The 13327-nt window shown below is 38.1% G+C and overlaps 3 protein-coding genes across 3 annotated transcripts; 1 reads left to right on the top strand and 2 right to left on the bottom strand.

Moving 5' to 3' along the window:
- Positions 1-266: 266 nt before the first annotated feature.
- On the top strand, positions 267-6215 carry LOC106165952 (equilibrative nucleobase transporter 1). Its single transcript, XM_013544329.2, has 8 exons — positions 267-1139; positions 1662-1708; positions 2259-2428; positions 2869-3502; positions 3655-3762; positions 4136-4304; positions 4619-4742; positions 5074-6215. Exons 1-8 carry the CDS (start codon positions 784-786, stop codon positions 5176-5178), a joined length of 1713 nt encoding a protein of 570 aa, XP_013399783.2. The 5' UTR covers positions 267-783; the 3' UTR covers positions 5179-6215.
- Positions 6082-8166, bottom strand: LOC106165939 (uncharacterized). The gene is made up of 4 exons (XM_086994295.1): positions 7940-8166; positions 7359-7616; positions 6942-7094; positions 6082-6426 (listed from the first exon to the last, which is right to left on the bottom strand). The coding sequence occupies exons 1-4, from the start codon at positions 8088-8090 to the stop codon at positions 6236-6238; spliced, it is 753 nt and encodes a 250-aa protein (XP_086850421.1). The 5' UTR covers positions 8091-8166; the 3' UTR covers positions 6082-6235.
- Positions 8167-9061: 895 nt separating this feature from the next.
- Positions 9062-12686, bottom strand: LOC147760529 (von Willebrand factor D and EGF domain-containing protein-like). Its single transcript, XM_086994294.1, has 6 exons — positions 12365-12686; positions 11471-11929; positions 10905-11198; positions 10463-10580; positions 9992-10105; positions 9062-9640 (listed from the first exon to the last, which is right to left on the bottom strand). Exons 1-6 carry the CDS (start codon positions 12665-12667, stop codon positions 9624-9626), a joined length of 1305 nt encoding a protein of 434 aa, XP_086850420.1. The 5' UTR covers positions 12668-12686; the 3' UTR covers positions 9062-9623.
- Positions 12687-13327: the final 641 nt, after the last annotated feature.

Here is a 13327-nt window from a genome sequence, read left to right as displayed (position 1 = left end):
TTATCAATAATAGGTACAAATACATAACATACCATTTGTGGTTGATAAAGTAAAAGTATATAGCACTTAAATTTCATCATTATGTCTGAGACCGATCTTGAACTTCCCACAAAATAAATCATATAAATTGAACAGAAACAAAATGTATTTAGAAAAAAATGAGCATTCAAAACTTTAATGTTAACATCTTTTGTATGAGATAAGAAATCGGAAAACTGAATAAATTGTGTCCGCGTGCTCTCCCTGTTTAAGCCCACTGCACAAGCCTCGCTATTCTGGAAGTGTTGCAATCGAGCATTTTCTTTCCTCCACCTGAACCGCTCTTCATGACCCTAGATTTGCACGCAAGTCAGGTAGAGAGGTTACACACCCTTTATGACTACACCTGAGGTCTTCTAGGAAGGATGTCCCGGTTGACGGGAAATCTAAAGGCAATATCGATATAGTGGCAACACAGTGATCTGTAGTCTCACTCATTTTAAGTAGAACCAGGGGATTCTTTAGACAACAAGCTACGGCCCAGCTACGACCGACATACCAGGGTATATCTCCAACAAGGCAGGCGTAGATTTATGACATAGTTAAGTCTTACGTTAACTCCAGCTGGGTACAAATGCTTAGCGAACTGAAGTATCGTTTTACACTAGAGTAACTTGCACGTAACTGCCACGTCTTGGCGACGTTTGATGCTACCGGGTCCAAGTGAATGAGCGGGCAACTATCAGCCCTGGTGACTTCGAGGCCAGGACAGTGACTCCTTAGAATTTGTACAGGACGGTCGACATGGCACAATCCACGTGTTGGAAGCTATTGTGTACCGTTCTGGGTATCTTGGAGGCTGCTGTCTACTCTGTCACGGTCTTCGGATGGCCAGCATTTGTTTTCATATTCGTAGAGGAAGGATTTTACGGTGATCGGTGTTATTTTGATTCTGTTACCAATAGTTCTGATTGTAACGGACTACCTACTAGTAACTGCACCCAAGAAGCAGCTGAAGACGCCCGAGTTCATAAGTGCACCGAGCAGGAAGAGGCGCTCACCCTTGTATACACGATCGCTGTTATCGGTGTGGTATCTTTACCAGTGCTTGGATATATCTATGATCACTGCGGGACCGTTTGTGTGAGGATTGTATGTATGTAAGTATATACTGAGGGCAACGGCTTTTTGCTGACTCGTTATATGATAATTTTAAGATGATGAGTCATACTGAATATATATAATCTCTGAGGCAATAATAATTAATACAGACAACAAATTGTTACTTTAAATTGTTTAAATGATTAGAATAGTGGGGTCATATAATAAAAGCGGTCTTTTTTGCCAATTCTCGAACAATCAGTATTCTTTATTGCCTTCTTTCTTGTTGTGAATGGGGCTATGAAAGTTTATGGTGCACTGGGATGGAGGAGACATAAAGGTCGCCTATATGGGTTACGTACAATGTATAGCGGATTGCGTAAGATTATGTAAGATTAGCTTGCCGGTCACGTTCAAATGAAAAATAAGCATTTGTCTTCTTTGCACTCCGACCTATTTCTCTCTTTTTATGAATATAGTAAAAAATGCCAAAACAAGTTGCATACTTGCATACTTGATGTGAATGGAATTGTAATGGAATGACTGTAGCATTTAATTAATATTTGGAGTCGTTCTTTAAGATGCCTATGCGCTGGTGGATTCTTCTTGATGGCGTTAGCAGAAAGAGGTATGCAAACTACACGAGACCTTTCCTGTAAATATCTCAAACTGTACGCTAACAAATAAAACCAAAACTTGCGGAAGATAAGTAGTACTCAATGCACGGTTTCAGATATCATATCTGCAATATGTAAGACGTAAACGTTCGGTTCACGCGTAACTGGCGTTGATAAGAAAATGAGGGCTCAAAGAATGCATCAGTGCCATGGTCACTCGCTAAACACTTGCACTCGATACAATTTTGTTAAAATTGAAATAAAATAAGTACATGCAAAGACAACGTACTAAATATTCACGTTCGACTTAAACGTATCCGCAAATTTGGAAACTTTGGTGACCATGTAGCCACATTTATAACAGATAATGTCGCGGCGATAGAAAAAGCCACGATAGCTCCCTACATGTTCATTAATGAAAATATATGAACGTAATGTACGGCACACACAAAAGGAGAATTAATGTTTACCTATTACACTTTTAATATAGAATTGTAAACTGTTTTTAATTTAATTTAACTTATTTATTTATTTATTTATTTATTTATTCATTTATTTTAGGAACAGAATGGCTGTTATTTCCCGGGGCTGTATTTCAGGTGCTTGGAGGTCTACAGTTAGCTGTAACTGACGTCCAAGTGGCCGGACTATTTCCTAAGGCACAAGCAACGCTCACCTGTTTGGTTTCCGGTGCTATGGGTATAAGCGCCTTTGTACCTGTTTTGTTAAAGGTAAGTTCTCCTATATAACCTTGCACACATACAGGCACATGGACAAACACGCACACACAGACATACGAAAACAAATAGCCTCACAGCTTTTAAACCACAAACTTGGAAGAATAATTATGCAAACGTAATTTTGTAAGGAACACAATTGTTATAGCAACTTTATAAACGATGATGAAGAAAAAGCCTCTGTCAAATGTTAGATAATTTGCATGGATAATTCATCAGAATTAATACGCGCAAGATGACCATGAAAGAGAATGAATTGATAATGAATGAATAAAGTAATAAAATAATGCACTGCAGCGACATATGGCAATTTTCGATGAACCTGATTGGGTCGTAAAAGATGAAGAAGACCTTGCTGAAATACTGCTATTTAAATAAGTTTTAAGTTAGAACTTAATCGACGAAGTGTGTAACTGCGCAAAAATCTTTTCTAGTTGACATACCAAGCTGGAGTGTCATACAAAACGTGCATGTTTACCTTTACCGGCATCATACTTCTTGTGTCTTCTGTCAACACAATCACCCTTCCTCCAAGAAGAGATGACGAGGGGAAAAACATTGATATCGCTTGTTGCTTAAAGAAACACAAAGGATACAGCAGTACTGGAAAATCACCAACATCATGCAAAGAAAGTAGTACAAACGTCCACAGCCAGAACATCCAGGCTGATGGTGATGGATTTGTATCTAACGATGAGGTTAACGAACTTCATATTAATCGCCAGGGCTTCCCAAGCGCAGCAATCACACCAGATGACACAAATAAACTATCAAAAACGGAACCCGCCCATGATGTCGATAATAACACTTGGCAACAACACAAAAACGATGTCAATCCCGTGCAGTCATGTGAAGACAGACGTATGCACTTGGTCCCCAACGTAGAAAACGCTGAAGATGACAAAGGCACTAACACCAGCTTACTCCAAGGCTCGGTACTGATTCTCAAAAGTCCTTCTTTTTGGGTGCTGATGCTGTGGTTTTTGTGCCAGGAAACCCTTATGGTCACATACCTAGGCAGTTTTTACTCTGTGATCAATTACTACGGAAACAATGTGAAAAGTACAGGTAATTCATTTACGTATGTATCACTTTAATCCTGTCACACTGAGCTTGCGACCACTTAAATAAAAACGGTGGACAACTCTAACAAACATTTATTAATATTGTTTTTTTTTAATAATAAATGTTCATCTTATTATAACCTTATAATATTACAGTAAGTACGTATACGGACGCATTTTCCTGGCTTCAAATGGGTTCCCTTTTTTGGGCCTTCTTGACTGGTTTGATGTTGGATAAACTCCTTTCTAGGGCAACTAAAGACGGTAATTATATATGATGGTGATATTTACTGATCTATGAGTGAAACAGAGTTTGTATGATTATATACTACTGTTTTTCGTTCGCCTGTCACTTTTAAGCATATAATACTGTTAAAACAGTAATCTAAATGTCTAAAATACACTATTTTAGCTGTGTATCACGGATATATTATGTTAACTAGTAAAGTCGTTCCTTAATATAAATGGATTACGCAGTTTAGTATTAATAGAAATGGTCCCAATAAAAAGCGGCCTTGCAAATGATGCTAATTCGTAAAACGGATATGAGACTAAGAGGTCGTCATATCCCTGAAGATTGCAGTCAGGTATGATTGAGTTTCATAGTACACATTTCATTATGCGTTTTACATTTTAGACAAAGAACAATGCTTCATGGTTCCATTTGCCCTGACTGTTTTGGCAGCGATCGTCGTCTCCATAGCATGTATCATCCCCATTATCGAGATGCAGTTTGTGGCCATTTTGTTTCACTCTCTGTTGAAAACCGGAAGTTACGCCGTGCATCTGGCATTCATAACCACTGCGTAAGTAAACTGGTAATACAACTTGTGTGTATTTTATCGCTTTTTTTCGTGTGCCTTCACCAACTAGCATTTGCCTGATTGTTTTCGCAAAGAAATAATAGGTCAGCAATTTTCTTGATCGATGTTTACAAATAAATTCCTGTTTCCAAATCATAATATGAATTTAATATGTATATATAAATCGAACATTTAGAAGGAAAAGTGCTTAAGGTACCTTGTAAAAGAAAATGCAAGTAACACTCGGCATAGATAAAATGGACACAATGATCGTCAGTCTTACTGTATATTCCTCCAACACCGCATTTATATTTTAGATTTCCAAAGGAACATATCGGAAAGACATTTGGAATTCAAGTTTCCGTCGGTAATTTGTTAACTTTTGTTCAGTTCCCAATATTTTCCTGGTACAAGAACAGCCTGGAAAGTGACCCTCTCTGGGTATGTATAAGAACCGTTGTTTATGTACAAACAGTTGTTGATTTCTTAAAGATAAAATACATGTTACAGAAATTAGCTTAGGTCTAAAGTGAATCCGTGAATCCCTATAAGCATATATTTGGGGAGGGTGGAATAGGTCGATGAGCTTTAGACTACTTTGTCCATATAACAGTTGACTTGACACCATTCTGAGTTCAATATCAGCATAGATCACATCCGTTTCCATGTGATTAAAAATGATGGGACAATGGCGTGTGATGTGGTAACCTCTCCGTGATAGTTATCATTATTATTATTTTTTTTTTTTTTGTTTTGTTTTTTTGTTTTGCAGTTGGGAGTGCTGTTTCTGGGAATGTGTTTCATCGCCAGCTGTCTGCCTTTTTACCTCCTCTGGCGTCGGTGTCGCTCAACGAGGTCTGACAGCTACAAGCTTTAGTTTACAGCCAGAAAATTTATCAAAAGATGGCAGCACGTGAACCATGGTGTCACCGGACTAGACAAGGATTTTGGATGTCACGACCGGGCACCAACAATTGTCAGTAGCATTTTTAGAAACACTTTTTATTGGGAAATATCGCGCCATGATCAGCCAGATTAAAGCAATGAGAGCTATGTTAAGGTAGATAGCAAACACAACGTGTTTACCCCATATTAACTCCATGTGTGTCTGAAAATGATAAATAATGTTTGTGTGCCATGGCCCACTTGTCTGGTTCATTCTTCTACTAGTAGGCCAAGTGGATGACTCTCAAATGCTGTCATGCAGAGTCAGCATTTAGTATGCTATATCGTTTATATCGTTCAATTCTGTCAAGTAGATATCTGTACGTGTAAATGCCCACACTGCACAGTAAACGAACCGCACCTTAAATGTTTACGTGCCGTATTACTATATACAGCTCGTACAGGTAATTTATGTAAATACAATTCAACATCGACTACTTTTCTTTTTTTTTTTTTTTTTTTTTTTGCAATCTTTGTATTGTATTGCATTCCCTGTAAATAGCCTTAACTGCTTACAGTCATTTTGAATGTGATAAATCCTCTCATTATAGTGTGATATATCATCTGCTCAGAGCAATTGTTGCAGTTGATTAATTTTGCAACTCTAAAAAAAACATGGCGGATGTCAACCAAGATCGAGGAAACCTGAAACTGATAAAAAACCAACAAGTGATACGTGACATAGGTTTTTCACTATAGTCGCTTTTGTTAATGTGATAAAAGGGGATCAGTCAAGTAATCAATATTCTTTGAGAAAGGGCCAAAACAGCAAACCTGACGGGTTTATTATCTCTACAAAAGATGTACTCTTTTACCAACTAGATCTTAGTCTGAATACTGTATAGCCACGTCATTTATTTCACTTTATTCTGCCATTTTTTCGACTGCACAGGTGTGAAATAAAGACCTCGATACAATATACGTGGGACCAAGTCAGTGAAAAATAAAATCAGCTTTGTTTAGAATAAATCTGTCTCCATTCGTTGATTTTACGCACCACCGGATGTATTAACGCACACGCCAAAGTAAGAACAGTCAGAACAATCCGCAAGTTTGCCGGTGTGTTGATAATTCGATTTACAACTGCCCCGGACTATGGCAGCAGGGTCTAGTGGTTGTTTGCCTCGCCAGCAGCCAAAGTTTCCGCCACGACGGAGGACATCGGAAGCACTGCCAATTCCTGAAGGATAGATGAACGAAAACGAAAAAAAAAATACTGTTTCGTGGGTATTATTCTTAAAACATAGATCACTCCATCACAAGTGCTAACATCAAATATGTCAGTTGTGTATGAGTTTTGGTTTTGATGTCATTTAAAGCTCTTTTACATACATGTATCTCCACCGTTAAACAAAGACAAACAATTTTATTTACACGTGTAAGGGTTTTCATACTGTCTGTATGGTCTTTTGCCAATTTTAGGAACGTTTTATTCATGCAGCATTTACATTTTATTACAACTGCGTTTTTACAGAGCGTGTAAATTTTCATCAGAAGGCGGCGTAATTTTTTTATTCTCAGTTTCAGTGTCCCGGCCGCATCTCTCGTTAGCACTTCAAGTGATAAAAATAAGCACAAAATCATTGCAAATTGATTAAAAAAAACATTAATTTGAGCTATTTTTGGCCTCAGAAATTGGCGTCCACTATAAAGACTGTTAACGCGGTTGATATCAACCAAGAGAGAAACATTTACCTGGTATACACTGAATGAGATCAGAACATGTTTTGCCCCACAGGTGTCTGTCGTCCGGGCCGATGTAGTACATCTGCCATCCGACAGGTGGTGTAGTCAGAGGTGATTGACGTAGTGCACCGCCGCACCACTTTGGGATAACAGTTGCATTTGCTGGGAGAAAAACACGTGCTAGGGTCATTCCATAAAACAAACAAATAAATAAAAACTGAGCCACGTTAAAGATGAACACTTTTTGTGCAATATTTATATAATTTTGACTTGGCCAGTTAATTTAATTTGCTCTTTGGTACTAACGAACTCCTCCTCCAATACGGAAAGAAATCTGTTGTCACTGGAACATTTAATTTTACTTTATAAAGATCTCACAGTAATTATTTAGTTATAATCAGAGTAACCGAAATGAATCTAACTCACGTGTTACATAAGGAAAGTAAATAGTCCCAGCACTAGTCATAGGGGTAGTAGTTGTAGTTGTGGCAGGGGTAGTAGTTGTAGTTGGTGCCTTAGGGGTGGTGAACTTTGACGTCGCTACCTGTCCCGCTTGCTCAGCCTTGCACTGAGCGTAGAGCTGCTTCAGATGGGATAGAGTTACACTGGCCAGCTGAATCTCCAGGTCAAGATTGGTGTCCACTTGACGTCGTCCTACTAACGTCCAGTCTGTGACGGACATTCCTTTATAAAAAAGGAAGCAAACCAAAGTGGTGAGAGAGAGAGAGAGAGAGAGAGAGAGAGGTGGCTACCGGAGTGTACATCATTAGACCCTAGATGATTGTTCACCAAAATTGAAAATGATATGTTATCTATACTTCTGATTTCCTTTTGATACTATTTATACGTCTAATCAGAAACTGCAATTCATATAATGCTACACATATGGCTGGAAGTGAACATGAACATCGCACATTTATTCCGTTTTTACATATAGAATTGGAAGAAGATTAAGATAAAGGACAAAATAATATTTTTCAGTCAAACCCAGCGGTTATACACAATACCTTCTACTTTCTTAGGACAGGACTCAGCGAGCATTGTCTCCATCAACTGAATTTCATAACGCATACGGTAAACTTTCACTATTTTGGAACCATCGGCCAAACCGTCCACTAAAATAGTCAGCCCTACTATAAAGCCTAAAAGAACGGACATTGTCGTCTGCGTCGTAGGTAGGAATCAACAGAAGTATGGCTTGGTATCGTCTTAAATAATTTGTAAGCTAAGGTGTGCGAAGATATCAGTATATTAATAACACGAGCAATATTACCCATCTGTTGGTTCCCATAGGTACACTGTAGTTAGGTCACGCGGTGGTAGAGGGATTAATTGCATTCTTCAATACCCCTGTTTTCTTAAAGATAACATGCTACATTAATGCGAAATAATAAAAAAGCAGACATGCTCCTAAAGAGTTTTAACATACATTTAAATGCATTTATGTTTATAATGAAGAATGTATAAATATGTAAACAAAAAATTGGATGGGCACGATTATTTAAATAATCTATGAATAGGGATCTGAATTTAAAGAGCGCCCGTTTAAAATTTAATGAAAATTGCAAAAATTGGACTTTAAACAGGTGACAGTAACGCATGTACCCAAAATGTGCTCTTCTTTAAGATGTTCATTTTGCGTGTCTAGAGACTGATAACGTTGGTCGTTAAAATGATATTTAACACCCACCAGTAGGTCTAGATCCAAGTGAATAACACAGCGGCCACACGCCCTTCTCTTATAATTAGCTTCGAAGGCACCCTTTTTCCCCACTTCTCTCGTCCCAGAACAGCATTACTTTAGCAAAACGAGTTACACTAATATATTTCCCATCTGTGAGCCCTACATATTATAAAAGACAAATCGTCTCTCAATGCGGTTTTACAAATGTCTATACATGTACATTCCACTTAAGACCTGCATTAGCCTATCATAACAGTGAGTACGGTGTGATCCCACATATTCCTTAGAAGACTGCTCTATAATTCATAACCTAGTACCATTGGTCCAAATAATATTGACGGTTTGCACTACTACCCTTTCCATTTTAATAGAGATCCAATAATCCAATTTCTCACGCGCATGGTCCACTTTTATTTTCATCAAGTAAAACTACAACGCGCACAAATCATGCTAAAAGCCATTTTATTTACCTCCATTCGAAAGCTGACACTCTAACCTGAATTCCACACCTACAATTAATTAAATAGTAATACACACCAGCATTGTTAATGTAGTTGTTTATGTACCGTTCGTAGTGTGTTTGCGTGTAATTTTAAGTTAACCCCAAGTAGGTCACACATTCTATAGAACGCAATTCATTCTTAATTCAAAACAAGTCTTTAAATCAGTAGCGATTCTGCGCCGCATCGTTATCAAAGACCCTTAGTGTTGTTACCAAAAAAATCATAAAACAATAACAAATGCTCTTGTGTTGCTAACAAAGCCTAATGTAAATGGGTCGTATTTTTGTCTCTTGAATAATAAACTCGAAATAAGCACAATGTCACACTACATGACTAAAACATTTCTCAGCAAGAAATTAATTTACAATAGTAAACGCAAATCATATATTGAAATCAATGTGCATGCCATAAAAAACATTCTACGTCAACTTTACGTTCGTGTTCCAGTTAGCGTTTTTTCAAGCGCCTCGCAGATGAACAGTTGTCTTTCACTGCAATGGAGCGTCATCTTTTTCCGGATTCTGTAAATCAAAAATTATCATTACATTATTTTACAACATAGGGATATACTGGAATATACCCAATTTGTGTTGAATAAAAATGTTACACAATAATTATTTTTTGTATTTTTCGAAATCATTATTTTCATGTACCACCCCCCTGCTCCGATCCAAGAATATAACAATTCAAAACCAATTGTAAGTGTTACGTATGCCACCCATACTAACAAGTGCATTTATAGCTCCAATTTATATCATATCAGTCGCCGTAAGGGTGCCATATGTAAGTCTGGATTTTTTTTTTTTTTTTTTTTTTTTTTTTTTTTTTTTTTTTGAAAATTAACAAGTGAGATCACATAGCCTGGGCATTACCAACGCAGCCCGGAGTTTTAGTGTCGATGGTGTAACCTGCCCCACACTGACACTGCCATCCTTTACCGTCACAGAAACAAGGAAGCCCGAGGCACTTGTCGCATTGGGTCGTTACTGAAATCAGACAGGGATAAAAAAAGCAATGAACAACATCTCAACGTCTTAAAATCGTCTTGATTGCTTTTTTTTTTTTTTGTGAAATGCTTCTACATGATTTAGCACTTCAAGTTGTAAAATTCTGGCGCCGCATGTTGTAAAACATGAATTCTAGATAATTTATATATTAAACCGTAAGCTTAATCAAGACCTTAACTTACTGTACACTAAAGTTGATTAACTGGTCCCGTCGAGAGGGAGTCAGTTAGGTAACGCTTACGAAATATCCAAACAGTTTAGTTTAGAATCTCTCACAGAGAACCGGTATACCTACATCTCTAAGATAGGAGGTGCTTTGAAGGATTTCATTCTTACCTGTTACATTGGTGAAATGGTCCTCAGATGTCCTGACGTCACAGTGCTGACATAGAGGTCGGGCAGGGTTAGGGTCACCATCAGCGTAACAATACCCATTGATAAGGCAGGTTCCAGGCTGTAAAAATGCAGACAAACAATTTGCTGATTTTAATATAGTACCAATAACGCTACTGACAAATGATACATTTAAGATATACACACTGTCTGGTGTCGTTATCATACGGTGTAAAACTCAAAACATGTTTTGTTCAAAAAGTAAACCCTGCATTGTTAAACAATATACTGCAACTATGAAACATACTATTCGTCACACAGGGATACTTTTTTATGAAAATTTCACTTTTTGCGCACATTTGAATTATTGATACCGTAATGATACTGTACATATTTTTCAAAAAGATAACATATATGTAACTTCTAGGGAATGGCCTTTACGTACCTTTCTTCTACAAACTGGTTCTTCGGAGATGTCCTTAAAGTCTGTCTTCGAACAGTCAATACAGACAGAATCGTAAATTGTCAGTGGTACTTCCTCTGAGAACTTTACTCCGTCATTGCTCACAGAGAGCAGTAACCCCTGCACTGGGTTGCCCACGGGAGCAATGTCCTTGGTTGGTGGAATGATGGGCTCTCGGGGAAGATGGCAAATCATCTCAGCGAAGGATATCAGTTCGGCGAGTGTTCGTGTGGTTTCAAACGACACAGAGCTTCTGACTCCTGTGTTCGAATCCACCTTTCAGTTCAGATAAATCAAACATATCATAGGAGTCATTTGTGAAAGACACTTGCTAATTAACTATATAAATGTGCGCTGCTACCGCAAACATTTCTTGTTATTCTCAAAAACTCATCCTGGTAAAAATAACAAATCACACAAAGCAAATAAATATATAACTTAAACTTATAATGAATTATATCTATTACAGCCAATGCAACTCAGCCCTTACATGACTGCTACCAGTTGTAATACTTTCGTAACAACAAATAACATGAAAGCGTCAATACCTTAACTTTCCTCACTCTACAAGTGAAGTTGGCGGAATCGTAAATCGGTTCTACAAAAAGATGCGTCTTAAGACAAGGTCGCACTTCAACATCGCATAAACCATCACCGCTCAAGTCAAGGATCTCAGGTGCTTTGTTGACTGGAATGGAACAGTCCGCGGAGGTGTAACCATTGTAGCACGCGCAGGCTCCGGAAATGCAGTCGCCATTGCCACTACAGCTTGAGGGACAGGCTTGAGACTTTGACAACTCAGCTAAAGATGGACCCTTTGGGTTTGGGCTGTTAGCTTCTGTTGTAGTTTTCAAATTCTCGTCAAAAGATTTAGCCGGTGTCACAGGTGTTTTAGCAAGCGGATCCCAAAGTTCTTCTGGTGTCGGGGCTATTTTGTTGGCCTCATTTATGCACGTTTCCTCCATCAGCTTTCTCGCATTCAAAGCAAATTGTCTATCTCCAGTTACCTGAAACAGGTAAATATTTATTTGTATATAGCATTGATATTCTAAAACAATTTTGTCATACGCCAGTTAATTAACTTGTTGCTATCATGCCATTGAGAATGATATTACACCAAATGCCTCCCAAAGTGAGTCTAATCTGTCAAAATGTAGGACAGAAAGCACAACAGAAACTGGAGACTACTAAGACTTCTATAGTTCCTTATCCACCGCAGTGCGCTGACTATTTCGAACAAGATAATAGAAAACTATGTAAACATTGAATTCTTATCTAGAAAACGGATAAATGATTGGACCATATTACCTGACACCTACAGTATCATGTCTTAAACGTACTTTACTTCTAATTCATGTATGTACAGCATCTAGTAAACGAAAGGACACATAACATGCATGAATGTAATGAACGCTTTCTAACCGACTGTATTATTGACTTACCTGAAGATCTTCGACGCAACCAGACATGGTCAAACTAATGGAGAACGTATCTAGAGTCAGACACAGGTGGTAAATGGTCGAATTCCTTAATACTTCGTAACAGTAATTTTCGGCATCTTTTCTTGCCATTCCCTGTGGCAAACCAACTCGTGATTCTACATGCGGGACTTCCAACACGTGGTGATCGGTTTCAAAGTCTTCAAATACATCGTCTGAATAAATGGAATCGGGCGGCGATCGTCTCTGCCTTTGCCTGTTCAAAATCTGCTTTACTAGATTAATATCAGTTGACCCGCTGACCATCCCCGGATCTTTAACTTGCTTAGTCGCATCGCACAAAACGACGTTCCCATTACGACTAACTCTCTGACAGTGGCAATAAGCCCGCTGTGTCTCATTAAACATGTCTGCGTATGTCTTTTTGACTGGGGTGACCATTGGATCAAATAAACTTTTTCCTTGATTTTTAATCCTGTTGTACGAAAAAAACTGTTAATTTTTTTTGCAAAGTGTCACATTTAAAAACTATGTAGATTGACAAACGGCTAAACACATACACACAGAAAATTATAAACACAATGAACGGACAAACCTGTTTCTCTCAAGAAAAGGGCTGCTGTATGGATTGGTGTGGTTGATAACATCATTGGAACGCATGCCGTCATAATTTCCACAAAATCCTGTCATTTCCATTTTTTCGAAATACTCTGGAACGTCGATTGTGACCATCATACCTTTTTTGATATTGCTTAACGTGACGGAAGCGCCCGAGTTAAACCGAATCTGTAAATAGAATACAAACTGAATATTCGCACGTGTGCTCTAATTGGTCTTGGTTAGGTTTTACCTCTATGATATTTACATATTTATAATACTTGTATAATGTGACACCCACCTGAAATCTATTTTTATATTTAGGTATGTATTTCCCAAGCATGGGGCAAATCCTCCCGCACACATTCA

Source organism: Lingula anatina, chromosome 8 (genome assembly GCF_051362555.1).
Source record: "Lingula anatina isolate TDL-2025a chromosome 8, LinAna3.0, whole genome shotgun sequence".
Taxonomy (NCBI): Eukaryota; Metazoa; Brachiopoda; class Lingulata; order Lingulida; family Lingulidae; genus Lingula; species Lingula anatina.
Note: the sequence above shows the minus strand (reverse complement) of the source record. Positions and strands in the feature narration are given on the sequence as shown.